The 15,919-nt window shown below is 41.7% G+C and overlaps 1 protein-coding gene across 1 annotated transcript in view; it reads right to left on the bottom strand.

The window, feature by feature from the left end:
• Positions 1 to 756: 756 nt before the first annotated feature.
• The window catches only part of LEPR (leptin receptor), a 54,143-nt gene continuing 38,980 nt past the window's right edge, over positions 757 to 15,919 (bottom strand). The window contains exons 13-18 of the mRNA XM_067535398.1: positions 13,383 to 13,599; positions 11,585 to 11,767; positions 10,531 to 10,626; positions 7,968 to 8,070; positions 7,233 to 7,308; positions 757 to 1,755 (exon numbers count right to left, since the gene is read on the bottom strand). Coding sequence (XP_067391499.1) covers positions 934 to 1,755; positions 7,233 to 7,308; positions 7,968 to 8,070; positions 10,531 to 10,626; positions 11,585 to 11,767; positions 13,383 to 13,599 — 1,497 coding nt within the window. The 3' untranslated portion in view covers positions 757 to 933. The remainder of the gene's footprint in view (positions 1,756 to 7,232; positions 7,309 to 7,967; positions 8,071 to 10,530; positions 10,627 to 11,584; positions 11,768 to 13,382; positions 13,600 to 15,919) is intronic.

The raw sequence follows: 15,919 nt of genomic DNA, 5'->3' as shown, positions 1-15,919 counted from the left end.
TTTTCCACCTGTGCATTTAGGCACTTCAGAGCTGCTCATGCAAGGGAGAGAGATAAGGCAGGTCATGCTCCCTCTGTGCATCCTGCTCCCCTTTCCCCCTTCAGCTGGGGAAGCATGGGCTACTCCAATCCTAGGCGTGCAATAACCCTGAACCCTTCGCTGCTCCAGCAGGTGGAAGTTCGGGGAAGAGAAAACACTGCCTTCTCAAAGAGCTTTTTTGGGGTGTTTGGGCTCGGCCTTCACCCTTACCACTACTGAGAGTCGGGGTTCAGTTGCCAGATGGGTCCTTCGGAACTGATTGCTGTCTGCTAGTCCGTGATGTTGGGCAGGCACTACCTCTTCAGTGTCATCACCCAGTTAGTTCCCCAATTGTGATGGACTCCCCTCTCCCAGAAGGGGAGGGGTTTGGTAGCCATGCACATTTGAAGGAATCACCTGAGCTCCAGGACTGCTATAAACTGCCAAGGGCTTGGCCCTAGGACGGACCTTAGACTAAGATCTGGCCTAAGGCCTGAGCTGTGACAAAGGTAAGTTTAAATAAAACACCACCTTTGGAATCCATGTCACAAGACCAATTTTCCAGTGTGAATGTCTGCGACAGGACGTGGTCAGAGTAGCATGTACAGTAGGCATAAAAAAATAGATAATTAAGTACCAAATAGTAACTTGAAACAATGAAATGAGGAAATGAAAGCCCTAATCTGAGGTTTTTAAATTAGGCCAATATGTGGAATTTTGTTCGGCCAAAAGCTTTGATTTATGTCAGTCAAATATAGGACCAGGCATTTAACTTCAGAATGTGCGCACTGTGTGTCCACTACTCTTGAGAGTTTTCTGAGGGGAAAGTGGGGGAGGGAGGGGAAAGATATTGACCCTTGTGAAAAACCATTACCAGTAGCAATCAGGTAGAAATTTGGACTATGCTGTTATGACTTAAGTTTTGGTCTCTGTTGTCTCTTGCAGTTTAATGGTGGTTGTCTGAAATTGTGGCATATAGGGTATGAAGGTTTTAACAGAGGTTTCATATTTAAGGCTACTTTTGATAAAGGGATTTAAATCAGAAGTATCCTGAAGAAAGCCCATGTCCTTGAATAAACCATTTGTGTGAAGATGACACATCACTCTAGAATTTTCTGTTAAAAAAATATCTTTTTCATTTTCTTTAATTGATGCTAGCCCTAAGTAATAAAGGCTCCTCTCAGGACTGTCTCCATCACTGAAGGTATCGTCATGGTCTGAAGGTTCTGAGAAGCCCTCAGAAGAAACAACAGACAGGGATATAGTTTTGCTGGGTTGGCTTTGATGTTGATCAGGTAATATTAGAAATGCCTGATTTTCCACCTCCCAAGTTGTAGAGAAAGGGCCTGTAACTAAGGAATCTTCACCTAGGAAGCATCCGTTAAATGAACCACTTAGATTCTTTTGCTGTTCATAAAGCCCACTTGATTTACAGTTACTGATAATTGTAGCGTACTTAATATTGGACTGTCCTGTAATTCCTTCACTGATTTTGCCATCATGGGAACTCTCAGAAAGGCTGTTACTATTGAAACGGCTGCTAGAACAAGCCGAGTCATGCTCAGAGTCTTGAATCTTTGTGAACATTGAATCAACTGCTAATAAATCTTGCTTGTCTTCACTTTTGAATGCTTTAGCAACATTGATGTCTTCCAAAACTATTTCTGGCTCCAGAAGAAGAGGCCCAAATGATATTGCTTCAGGATGCTTGATAAAAAGATGCTCAAAAGTTTCAGGCTAGAAGAAAAGACATATTTTAATGCTCATCTATCATTTAATAGCTTTATTTCAATATGAAGTTACTGTATTTAACAACCACAGATGAAAACTAGCATGGTATATTTTAGTATAAAAGGTACATTGCTGAAAAACAAACAAAAACTAAGTCTGCTGTGTGGCAAGGGATGGAAGGGTAATTGGGGATAGAGAAAGCAAGCACATGACTCTGTCTTATGTGTTCATGGAAGGCTTGATCCTGGAAGGTGCTGAGCATTCTGGCTTAATCCAGCAAAGTCTCACTAATTTCAGTAGCGCTATTCATGTGCTTGAAGTTAAACATGTACTTCAGTGCTTTGCAGTCTCAAGGCCTATTCACTACAGGATTTTTGCCATTTTATTTCAATTGCATGAACAATTTGGCATATTAGAAATGAATCAAAATAATTTACAAACAACTGAAATGGCTCTTCCTGTTACAATTATATTATTTAGAGTCAAATCCTGCCATCCAATACTTTTTTTAGACTCTTCACCTGTAAGAGCTGCATGTTTGAAATTTTTACACACACACGTGCACGTTTTTAGGGAAATGCATCCTATCCTACATCATAAAGTTGTGAAATACATACAAGTTTCAAATATATCACCACATAAATTGATAATAGGAAACTGGCTTTCCTATTTACTACTAAGAAAAATTCACTTTAAAGTGTATACCCACTGATGAGTTTAATTAAGACAAATAAACAATTAGTTAAAAAACAACAGATTGTGTTTATGTTAACAAACCATACAGCTATTATATCACAGCAGGAAATCTTCCAAAGCAACGAGGAATATTTCAAAATGCTTAAATTGGTGTACATTATAAGAAGGTTTGGTACAATTTTATCTTTTAAGAAGGTAATCTTTTATCATTATAAGAAGGTATGGTACAATTTTATCTTAGGCTAGTGGGTGTTTTTGTTTAAGGTAGAATAGCCATCACCACAGCATTAAAGACCCCGATTTAGCAAGGTATTTAAGCATGTTTTTAAAACTACTCACATATTTAATTTCAGCATTTGCTTCAGACCTTGCTGAATTGGAGCCTAAATGCTGATTCGAGATAGCTTCTGCATTGCTTGCATGCTCAGAACTCCCAGGGGACTTCAAAAGTACTGTAAATATGACATTCCAAATTAGCAAACTGATTATTGAAATGAGCTGCCGACAGTTGCTACATTGCATATACCAAGCAATGTCTTTAATTCATATTGAATGTCCCCTGCTGAAATTTATCTTTCCCTATGGCAGATCACCTATGAATTCAGGTAGGAATGTAGGCACTGTTGTAATGAACCATTTGATCCATTTAGTCCAGCATTCTCTCATCAACAGTGGCTAGCACAAGATACTTTAGAGCAAAAACCCTGCAGTAAGCAGCTGTTGGATAACTTGCCAGCAGGCACGTTTCCTCCTGACCACCAATAACTAGAAGTTGAATTATGCTCTGAAGCATGAGAATAACTCTGGTTATGTGTTCTACTGAATCACATCAAGAATACTGCCTATAAAGATCAAATATAAGATTATATATATATAAAAAAAAAAGACCACTTTTTAAAATAGATATTTCAATTAGTAAAGGTCACCTGCTGAATCAAACGTATCAGTAAGTAAAATATATTACATGAATATTCAAATACAGTGAATATACAATCTCCTGAGAAAGATGTAATACTATATAGTTTAATAATGACACAGTAAATTGGGTAAATATCTTTGTAAAATGTGTTCTCAACGTGTGTATCATATGATTTGTGAAAAAATATTTTTATAGTAGTTAATGTAATTCTACGAAACCAAAAGCAAATATTTATGGCCCCCGGTCGTTTTGAGTAAAATTTAATTTGCACTCATTTGCCAGACAGGGAAACTAAAAAATATGCTCCAGTCCCAATCCCACAGTCCTTAGGTCCTGCATAACTTTACACACTGTGAATAAGCCCATTGAGGTCAATGGGACTACTCACACTATGTAAAATTAAACATGTGCATAAATCTTTTCAGGGATAGTGCCATAGTCATTACTCAGCATTATCTCCCTTTGAAATCATTTGGAGCTTTGGATAAGTAACGTCTGCAGGATTAGACCCTATGATCCAATTCTGCAAACACTTATTCACAGCCTTATCCTTAAGTACCAGAGTAATTGTACTAGATAATCAGTGGGATCACCCATGATCTTAACATTAAGCACATGTGTACATTTTTGCAAGATTGTAGTACAGAAGCAGGTTTACCCGTCCTATGCTGTACTGCATTAATGGCTAAAAATGGTAATATTTTATTAAACTAATGCTCCATAAATACAGCCTTGGAGTATCAACCACAGAACATACTATATTAAATACACACTTTAGTAACCAATTATTGAATCTAGTATACTTCTGACAGAACTATCAAAGGAAAATAAGAGTTACACATGGTTTCTGACACAGGGATGTTAGAGGTTTCTATCGCTGACATGTGGAAGTTTTATTTAGGCAATGGTTATCAAAGCTAATGAGAGTTACAGGACAAGCTCTGCACTGTTTTTTCCAGTGGAAATTGGATTCATGTAAATGAGAGCAGAATTTGGCCCTGGCTGGATAAATTCCTTCTATTTTCAAAGGAAAATAGACCCTGGCTTTGGATGCGCTTGGAATCAGAGACACATGAATGTGTTCATCTGAGGGCAGTATGGCTACATCTACACTGCAATAAAAACAACAAGTCTCAGAGCCCAGGTCAGCTGACTCTGGCTCACAGGGCTTAGGCTGCAGGACTAAAAGATATTTGAACCTGGACTGGATCCTGGGCTCTGAGACCTTCCCTCCACCCCCACCATCTTGCGGTTGCAGAGCCCAAGCTCCAGTCTTAGCCCACAGGTCCACACTGCAATTTTTAACTCTGTGAGCTGCGCAAGCTGCAACCATGCCACAAGTCTTTTACCGCAGTGTAGATATACCCAATGTGGCCCTCTGGTGCAATTAATATTTATGCAACATTTTTCACTAAGATTAATGAAGAGTACAAAAGAAACATGCATAAATATAGAGATTGTACAGCAGCACAACAAGCTATCAAATGTCACGTGACCCTTCAATTTCCCAGTCAGCACAATACACTTTATATTCACATGCATGACTTTGTTCTGCTTAGCTACGAACCCAACAGTACATAAGAATATGAAGTCATGTCATGGGAGCATAAATCCTTTACTCTTCTTTGCCAGTTTGTAGATTTGTCTAACTTCACTGATTTCAGTGGACTTACTCCTGATTTGACACCAACGTGGGTGGAGAAGCAGGCCCACAGTCCCTGATCCAACATGCGAGTTATTGGGGGCAGTGGTGACAAGTTTCCCTTTCTATGTATATATAGCTAAGTTAAGAAAGAAAATAAAAAAGTTTCTGTGCAACTCATACACACTTCCTCCAGCAATATGCAAGTCTTTGTCCAAAGCCCCACAGTTATATTTGATCCTTTTCAAAATTTTAAAATATTTTCTCCATCATTATCAGTATAGCAGCCCTGTGGCCGTGATCCACCATTCAGTGGAGCTAATGGCAAGAATCCCACTGATTTCAGGGAGCTGTTAGATATTTCAGTGAACTTTGTTTAATATTAAATTATGTTCTTTGCATTCTAAAACAATGCAGTGACACTTTAAACAAAAAAGAAAAAGATGTTAACATAATAAGTAATAGCTTAGCTACAAACAGGAAATGATGCTAAAGTGGGGATTACACTACGAACACTCAATTATTTCTGCAAATCCTTTGGACTAAATTCTGCATTCTGATGCATGTGGTCAGCTCCAAATGACCTTAATGGGAGCCCTGTGCACATCCAAAGGCAGGATTTGGCCTTCTCAACATGCCTGAAGTCAGTGGAAATTCCCAAAGCTGTTCAGCATGAGAATCAGGCTAGTTCTTGTGCTAAACAATCAAAAACTCAGTTAAAAATTATTTTAAGTCGATAACTGGGCAACTCTTTCACTTAACTAGCTGAATCTCAGACCATTCTGCTATTTCTGCTTCTATGGCTCCATCCTGTAGTTGCTGGGCACTCTCAACTCTTATTGAAATCCAGGAGATGAAAATGTTCAGCCCTTTGCAAGTTAGAGTCTTAGTAAACTGGTCAGTAAATAAAGATTTAAAACGTGATTTAAAACAAGTTTTTTTGCCTCTATGTGTGGCAAACCCTGCTCTAGGCTGCAATATGGCAATTGTTCCTGATTTTGCATGGGCAGTTTAAGTTTTGAACAAAACTACTTCCAGGATTATCTTTAAATCAGTCAGCATGTATTGTATTCTGTGTTTCCTGTCTTCTGAATGTAAATAGAAAAATCTTCTAACAATTCTGTATATGAAGTCTGGGAGCTGGCACAATGGTTCTGCAGGAAGTGATCATGATTAGACTTCAAAGAATGTCCATTCTCTGTTTAAATGAAATGAAATAAAATAAAAGATGAGAAAAGAAAACTTCACTGGGAATGAAAATTAAAAATCTGAAAAGAAAAAAAAAAAAATCCAACAGTTGCAGTCCATTAGATGCATTTTATTTTTGAAACCATAGTCCTGAATTTTTATTTTACTGTCTCAGTGATTACACAGTGTCAAATTCTGGAGCTGAGGAACAAATTCTCAGCTAGTGTGAACTGGTGCAGGTCCATTCAAGTCTGTAAATTGGCACAGCTCAACTGCAGCTGAGTCACTTTGCACCAGCAAAGAATTTGGCCCTGGATGTGTATATGTGCCCTTCCTGCCTCCGACTTCAATGGGTGTCGGGCACCTACAAGCCAGCTGGTGGCAGGATTTAGCTCTAAGGATATATATCCACTGCACACTAAGCCTGGACTTTGACTCAGGTTTGAGTCCTAGCTCCTTTTCCATCCACACACACAAAAAAAAAAATCAGTCTGACTCAGGCCAGCAAGCATACAAGACCTGGGTCCTGGGACCCTGCTGAGGGAGTGAGTCAGAGCCCGAGTACTGCTCTGACTTGGGTCCAAGCCTTATCTTTTTGCAGTGTGGACACAACTACTCCACAGACCAGAATCAGAAGGTCTGCATAATGCAACATGAATGCATTAGCGTGGCTGCGAGACCTGGGTCCAGCAACTGTAAGCCCAAGCTTACAATACAGTGTGGACGCTCAAGTGCAGGCTTGGAAACACTGGATCCACAGACCCAGGTTTACAATGCAGTGTAGACACTCCCTAAGATTGCCCATGAATCTCATTTTCCCCTACTATCAAAACAGGTCTCGATCCAAGGTTCTGGCCCACATCCGTCAGCTTTCTACAACTGAAAAAAAGCTCCTGAATTTTGCTACTCTTAGTGGCTTCAAGATCTTGTGTTTGATTGTTTTGATAATTCTTAACAGTTTAACACTTTGAACTTAATGTCAGAGGGTGAAACATATAAATGCACAGGAAAAAAATGTATCACCATGGAAACCCATACCTTTTGAAAATTAACTCCTTGTGCCCAGGAGCAGTTCTTGGGGTTTGGAACATCCTCCCAGAACAGTTTCTTCATTCTGAAATGTTTAGACAAAGTATTGATTTAGTACTGAATGCACACATTGTATATGGCAATGAGTTCCAGGGGGGTAGCCGTGTTAGTCTGTTTTTAGCAAAACAGCAAGGGGTCTGTGGTACCTTAAAAACTAAGACATTTATTTGGGCATAAGCTTTTGTGGGCAGAAACCCACTTCGTCGGATGCAACTGACTAAGTGGGTTTCTGCCCACGAAAGCTAATGCTCAAATACATTTGTTAGTCTTTAAGGTGCCACTGAACTCTCACTGTATTGTACATGGGAATGCTCAAGACAGAAATACAAAATTACTCACTATCCTGGTAGCACTATGACAGAGACAGGGTAATGGCCTGATTTTCAACGATACTGAACATGGGCACTCAGAAATTCCTAGTTCGCAATACTGCATTCAAACCAGTAGGCTCTTAAACTGTGGGGTGCAACCTCCCAACAGACACAAAAAAGGGGAGGCGTGATCAAATAAGTTTGAGAACCACTGCACTAGACTATGCTGCCTTTCAGACACTGTATATCTCAAATATACAAAAGTGCCAAAAGTTAACTAGGTATGACTATTTCTATAGGCACACACTTTCTAAGCTGCAGTATCTTCTGATATGCACATTTAGGGAATCATATATGAAAACAAACAACATGCCTTTGGTGTGAGATCAGCAAAGTTCCAAGCAACAAAACAGAAGATGAAATGACTATTGGTAGAATCACATGGAGGCCTGCATCATTCTGTTTTTCACTCCTATCTGGAAAATGAAAGGAAACTGTTTCAAGCTATTTGCAATATTTCACCAGTCATCAGCCCTAACTTTATTGCAATTAAAAATATCTTTAAATAGAATAGTTTAAGTAATGACCAGTATGCATACAAATCAGAAATAAATTACTCGACTGTATATTAGTAGCTTATACACACTAACAGTAACATCCTTAAGTAAATTGTATTGTGCCACAGCAGAGACCCCCTGCCTTGTGTACAAATACACAGGAGGTGAAATTACTGTAAAAACTCAGTGGCTTCCATGTCTCTCTTGTTGTTCTCTTGTTACTCAGGATCACCACCAAGGCAAGCAAAGCAAAGGGAGTAGCCCATACACAGAGGAACCAGGGGAATATAGAACCTCAGTAACTCTTTGGGACTGTCCCCACATATGCTTTCCAACCCATCTCCTGCAAAAAGCAAGGTTACTTACCAGTAACTGCTGTTCTTCGAGATGTGTTGCTCATGTCCATTCCACTATAGGTGTGTGGACGCCTCCATGCACGGTTACCGGAACATTTTTCCCCTTAACAGATCCCGTAGGGCTGGATCCAGTGCCCCCTGGAGCCCCACGCTGCGGTATATGAGGCACTGCCGACCCTACGCCCCCTCAGTCCCTTCTTTCTGCCAATTCCGGCAGCGGGAACAGGGGGAGGGTTGTGGAATGGACATCAGTAACACAGCTCAAAGAACATCAGTTACTGGTAAGTAACCTTGTTTTCTTCTTCAAGTGCTTCCTCATGTCCATTCCCATATAGGTGACTAACAAGCAATACACCTTTGGAGGCGGGTAGGAGTTACGGATGAGCTGCCCTCAGCACCACTCTGTCAAATCCCGCATCCTCTCTCGCCTGCTGGACGATGGCATAGTGGGACGTGAAGGCATGCACTGACAACCAGGTGGCGGCTTTGCAGATGTCCTGCAGGGGCACTCTCTCCAGGAAGGCTGTAGACGAGGCGTGACCTCTGGTTGAGTGAGCTCTGATGGTTCCCGGGAGTGGCACCTTCGCCTGCCCGTAGCAGAACTTGATGCAGGATGTAATCCACGAGGAGATGCACTGGGTGGAGACAGGTGAGTCTTTCATCCGGTCAGCCACTGTGACAAAGAGCTGCGTTGATTTCTGGAACGGCTTTGTGCGCTCAATGTAGAAGGCCAGGGGCTGTCTCACGTCCAGCGAGTGCCCCCTCCTCTCCTCCTCCGAACCGTGAGGGGTGCCAGGGAAGCGGCGTGGTGCTGAGTCACAGATGGCACGCTCTGTACCAATGCCACGCTCGGCACTGAGACAGAACGGGTCAGCTCGGAGGCCGGACGAAGCGCTGCCTCCATAAGCAAGGCTTTCAAACGGATTTCTCTGTCCTTTTGAGTCCTTGGTTTGAAAGCCTTGCAGATCTTACATTTGTCCTTGCAGTGGGCTTCCCCCAAACAGTTAAGGCAGCTGTCCCGCTGAGCGGGAAGCCCTTCCCACAGAAGGCACACGGCTTAAAGCCCAGTAACTAGGGCATGCCCTGGTCGATCTAAGTCCCAGCTGTGACTACCTTATCTCTAACTACACTATTAACAACTACTTAACTAAACTATAAAACTACAAAACAGAATAAAATCAAGTCCAAACAAGGGGAATAGTGCTTGCAATGCAAGCAAGGCTAGTTCCAGCAACCATCACGGGCGGAAAGAAGGAACTGAGGGGGCGTAGGGCTGGCAGCACCTCATATACCACAGCATGTGCGCAGGGCTCCAGGGGGCGCCAGAGCCAGCCCTACAGGGTCTGCTAAGGGGAAAAAGATTCCGATAACTGTGCATGGAGGCTTGCACGCACCTATAGTGGAATGGACATGAGCAAGCACTCGAAGAACAATGGCATGTTTGAAAACGTGGGTCAAATCTTGAATTTCATTATGGCATTGGACAGTATTAAACTAAATGTAGAGACTGTGCCAGGAGAAGTTGGTGGGGTACTCCACTGGCTTCAACTACGCCATGCCAATTTTTACCAACTGATGATCTTGACCATACTTGACTGGGCTGGCCCTAGACCAAATGGCGCCCCAGGCAAGAGGCGTCTTTGGTGTCCCCTCTCCATTTGTTAAACTTTTCCAAAAAGTCTGGAAGGTTACATGAGATTCTACAAAGGTCCAGAATATTCCAGGATGTTAGTGAAAAATTAATCCACATACAGAATACCTGAAACAAACACTCTATTTTCCCGTTTGTCGCTAACAACAAAAATAGCACCCCGGGCTCAGGGCCCCTCAAGCCCAGCACCTCAGGCAGCCGCCTGGGTCACCTGCCACTAAATCTGGCCTGGATGCTTTAATCACCCTGTTTTTTACACTGTTTTCTTGATGTTTCTCATAAAAACATGAGCAAGAGTCCATACCATAGCCAAAGGGAAGTTTTACTAACCAGCTGCTTTTTAATAAAAAATATTACGATCATATTAGTCACCTTTGATGAATCCATCAGTCATTTTGGGCTTGCCTACTCCTTCAGGGAATATTGGGTACAGACTAAACTGGTACTTCTCAATAAGAATAAAATGATCTGCAAGGAAGAAATCAGGTTTTTGAGTTTAAGTTCCAACGTAGTAATACTACAAAAATACTGGCCTCTAGAGAGGCTTTGATCTCATGCAACAGAAGCTCTACGCAAGGCCAAAGGAGAAAAACAATTGTATCTACTTTAATCCTTTTAATTTTGGATTTAAATGCAGACCTAACCATCTATTTTGGATATATTAGCAATTTCTTCTCATGGAATTATTAGCTTTTGATGAAAAAATTATAAATATTCAAGCCACAAAACACACATATAAAATGTACACGTAAAAACTGGATAAATAGCAGATCTATTTAATATTTATATTTAACATGCATTCAGCATACATTGGTATTAGCATAACATATATAACTGAGCTTTCCTCTTTATCGCTTGTAACCAAATACAAACCCACACATGTACAGGATGAACCAGAGAGGAAGCATATTTTTTGCAAAGTCCTATATGGTAATTATGATCCTTAAATGGATGTAAATCAGAAGCAATTCCATTCAGATCAATGCAGTTATATCAGTCTAAAGCATGTGCAAATGAGACGGCTCAGGTCCAGGCGACTATACTGCATGAAGGTTTGTGCAGATCTGAATCAACTAGTCTGTAGTTTCTTTGTGTTCAGTGACTAAGGTGCGCACGATGGCCTTGCAGACCAATGCCCATGCAACACAAGGTAATGCAGGACCAGCACTTGGGTTTTTAACAGTGGTAAGGACCAGTCAGCAATCCTATATCATTCCAGGTTGTTAACTCTATAGCTGACCCTCAACTGACAAATAAGATCCAGTATGGCAAGAACAATCCTTAACGCTCAAGCTATTCTTTCATTAAAAAAAAGAGAAGGAACTAGCAAAGAGGCTACATTCATGTACCCAGAAAGCACTACCTTTCATCACACCATAACACAGGTAAAAATATCATGTGTGTTTATTTTCAAGTACAAACTCACCATAAATATAGTATTTGCTAATATTTGGAGCAGCTCGTATCCATTTAATTTCTCTCTCTTCATTAACGTTTTTCCATTCAATAACAAAAGATGTTATCACATAGCCTGGAGGTGAAAGAGTCCAGGTCAGGATTACACAACTGCTGTTTACTGGATAAGCACTGAGTGACTGCACAATATTCACTGATAAAACAGAAAAAAGCATTATTACAAAGAAATCAGATACACCAAATCAGAGTTGGGTTATACATGCTGCACATCAGATCCACATGCAGAGAAAAGACAATAATGGTTTGAGTTCTCTGTTTATTTTTGCACTTCCTCTTAAACCAATGAAGCAACCTTGTTTTACACGAGGACAGGATAGGTCTTCATGTGGGGTAATGAGCTCTACAGGGGTGTGATTTCTAACGCACCCCAACGTGTTGCACAACAGACTCTGCTGGTGCATATTAAAGGTTCCCTAGTGTGTTTTAATGTAATACTATTTGAAACAGCACTACATTAAAGCACACCAGCAGGGTCTACATGGATCAATTAATCTGCAAATCATTAGTGCACTTGAGAAATCACACCCCTGTAGAGCACATTACCTAACTGTGTAGACAAGCCCTGAGTATCTGGCCCTAGGTGTTAAATGGATCAAATCTGAGAGTTGTGTTCCCCCCACATTTAACATAGCATTCTCTCTTTGAGCAATATTCCTGTTTTGAGCAATATTCATGTTCTTATCTAGATCTTTCTAATTTTCACCCCTTAGCTGAGGCATATGGTAATAGCAATAATGGTAATAATATGGTAACCATCAAAATTTAGTTAGCAAAACAGAGCATAAATCTATGGCGCTTATGTGCCATTACACTCCCCTATGGAACAGGGGTCAGAACCCAGGTGGCCAATTTCCAGCTTGTGCTTTTGCTGCTAGCTGCAGCTTTACTGGAGTACCCATATGTGCAGCATCAGCCAGAATTTGCCCCGTAAAAAACATGTGCTTTTAACTACATTACAAAATATCAGCTCTGCCTGTAGATTGCAGTAATGCTTCCCACGACATTTAAAATACAAACTACTGCCTTTTAACGTACAAGGCAGAGTCTGGGTGAATCAACAAAAAGGGTGCTACTCTGAAGAATAAAGTCAGTGATGAATAAGTGATCTGTCATAAAATGCTGATTCAATAAAAATCAAAATGTTCCACAGGAATGCGTTGGTTTCATCAAAAGTCTTGACAGAAGCAGCAAGCCGGCTAGCGAGCTTGCTGCCTGGTTTCCTGCCAGCCCGCCTGGCTCCCTGGCTCTCCTACTGCTCATCTGGAGTGTGTTCCCAGAAAGGTGGGACGCCCCAAGCTGCTCAACTGCCTGAGATCTCCAGTTCCCCTACAGTCCACCAGGTAGGTTGCCGGGCTACCCAGTTCCCCCACAGCTCACATGGCAGGCTTCCCAGCCTGCCCAAGCTGCCCGCTCCCAAGATGGCCAGCTCTCTGAGCTCCCCAGCCCACCAGGTGAGCAGCCAGGGACCCTGGGGTGCATATTTCATTTTGGAACCAACAAAAACATTCCCGCAGTGGGAATATTTTGGTGTTGCCGAAACAAAATATTGTGGAATTTCAGTTCTGTTAAAAATTTGGAGTTTTGGGCTTTTCCTCCCTATAATAGCAGAGAATAGCATCATAAGATGTACATTTTTTTTTAATAAAATTTTCTTAGTTAAAAGAAAACTGTCAAAAGGCACAGTAGGAATTCCTAATGTTAAACAATATCTGAATGCATCAGTATTATCACTAACCTGTTATTCTTACCTGTGCTCATTGGCTGTGACAGAGTTAAATCAAAATTCATTGAGGAAGCTCCAATTGAGTTAACAGCCAGAATCGTAATGGTGTGTGAATGCTCAGTCCAGGGGAATATATAGGTAGTGCCATGGGTGACATATTCAGTCCAAGTCATGTTTTCTGAAGTGCGATGCTTTACAATATATCTGCTCACGTGGCATAATGAGTGATTCTTCATCAATGGCTGCAGGAAACAGCAGTATATTTTAGCTTGCTGTGGTTTGATTTCTAAAATGTTCTGAAGGTCAGTCTTTTCACTCGGCAGCAGAGGACAGCCTTCTAGTTCTGAGAGAGCAGGTTGTTAAATGATACCCACTGGTGAGACTATTTTCCTTATACCTAAAACGTTGCTGTCCATTTAAACAGGCTGAAGATTTTCCATAATCACTGAAGCCTGACATCTCTACTTCCTATAGCTCCTAAGACAAGTGTGATTGAGGAAATGCAAACCTTTAGTTTGCTCTGGTAAATCATTATTTTTAAAGGATGCAGAGCCAGAAGTAATTACCATCCTAATTTGGGGACATATTTTCAGTAAAGGAGGTTCAGGACCATATGCAGCAATGCATGTGATGCTGCAGGCATAGTTACTATGACTACAAGTGCAAATAAGGGTAGTCAGTCAGTCACCTAACTGATCATTTGCATGTGCAATTACATAGTTTGCATGCGGAGTCATAGTAATTGTACAAGGGATGGTTTATATTTGTTGAAACAATTTTGCACACAGACCTGGGGCCTCCTTTTCTAAGCATTTGGCAAATGGAGACTAACATTTTTCAGTATAACTTGCATCCACTGTTTTAAAGACTTAGAGAGTCAGAATTTTAGGCAAAGAGGGCCCACTAAATCAGAGGTTCTCAAACTGGGGGGCGGGCCCCCCTGGGCAGGGGTGTAGAGTTTATTCTGAGGGGGGTATGAGAAGCTTTGGGGGAGGGGGACGGAACTTACTGAGCACATTTTACCCACTGCCATGAATAACTAGCCAAGCTGATCCCTCCAGACAGATCAGGTCTTCCGCTGGCACTGTGCATTCGATTTGAGATGGCGCTGTGCATTTGGACAGATTTCTGTTACGCTTGCATAGCATTATACAAAGTCGTTGCCATCTGTACTTTAATCCGTCTGCTACGACACGGTGTGCACATTTAATTGCAAGCATTGATCACCAGGGCGGTTTTACTTTTGCTCTTATTACAATGGATCGTGGGCTCTGTTTCAATCAATGCCTTGCTGCTTTTCATATTTAGTGAGAGTTGCATGTTGGTTTTTCTTTATCAGTATATGTAATTGTGTGACAGGGGAGGGGGCGTAAACTACTCCAGACACAACGAAGGGGGGCGCGATCAAGTAAGGTTGAGAAGCACTGCACTAAATCACCCAATCTGGCCTCCTGAATATCACAGGCCACCAACACCACCTGCATCCCTATACTGCACCCAACAACCAAAATGAGAGCAAAGTATTGCAGACCACAGGAGACAAGATTAAGTGCCAAAGGCAGAGAATAGGAGGGACTGAGGTGCACCAATGCCCGAAGCACCCGCAATGGCAGGGAAATGATTAAATGAGATATACCCAGATAATCCTGGAAGGCACCCCAGGTGCTATAGATGAATGCAAAAACCCCCATGATGACTGCCAGTCTGAGCTGGGGGAAATTCCTTCCTGACCACACATATGGTAATCACTTAGTCTCTGAGCATGTGAGCAAGAACCAGCCAGCCAAGCCCATGAAAGAGAGATTTCTCATGGCCATCCCAAAAGCACTAGTCTACCCTGTCCAGGGTCCCATCTCCAGCTGTGGCCATCCAGATGCTTCAGAGGAAGGAGACAAAAAACACCACACCAGAATACACTCAGGGAGATGGGGGGAGAAGTAGAGGGAGACATCTCTTCCTGACTCCCGAAGGTAGCCAGTTGAAGCCTTATTTTTTTGCACATGTAAGCATCAGACTCAAGTGAAATATCAAAAAAAAGAAAACTTTAAAATAAAAGAATGGTACATCTTTGCAATTATATTTTATAGTGTGTTACTCAGTCAAGTCTTAAGATATCATGAAAATCGTGATTTGATTTATGCCTATGATATTGGGGCTTCTATTCCTCCAACTGTTACAGAATCTGTGGCAAGATTTATCCTGACAGGAAGGAGGGTGAGTGATTTACACTCTGGACAAAATACGGTCCTTTCTACCCTGAGTGGTGCTGGGAGGTTGGGAAGAGGAGCTGGCCATGCAGTGGTTCTTTAGCGGAGCAAAAGGACTTGCCTCTATTGAGAGGGGGGGATTACATGTGTGTGTGCTTTGTGGGTGAACAAATATGAGCAGCATGCACCCCATAAAGGCTGTGCTACTGTTTGCCCCATGCAACTGAACTTGGGTGAATAGGACCTGACCATACTCTAAGATGGGCCTTGGGTGTGACAACCAGGGCAGTTAGCTGGGACATGGGTTAATGTTCTATTGAACTGTAAGTTTGGAATCCTGCCATGCTACTGCATG

The sequence above is a fragment of the Emydura macquarii genome, unplaced genomic scaffold (genome assembly GCF_026122565.2).
Source record: "Emydura macquarii macquarii isolate MOO-44397 ecotype Brisbane River unplaced genomic scaffold, CSIRO-AGI_Emac_v2 contig_3506, whole genome shotgun sequence".
Taxonomy (NCBI): domain Eukaryota; kingdom Metazoa; phylum Chordata; order Testudines; family Chelidae; genus Emydura; species Emydura macquarii.
The sequence above is the reverse complement of the archived record's forward strand: the minus strand, read 5'-3'. Positions and strand labels throughout refer to the sequence as shown.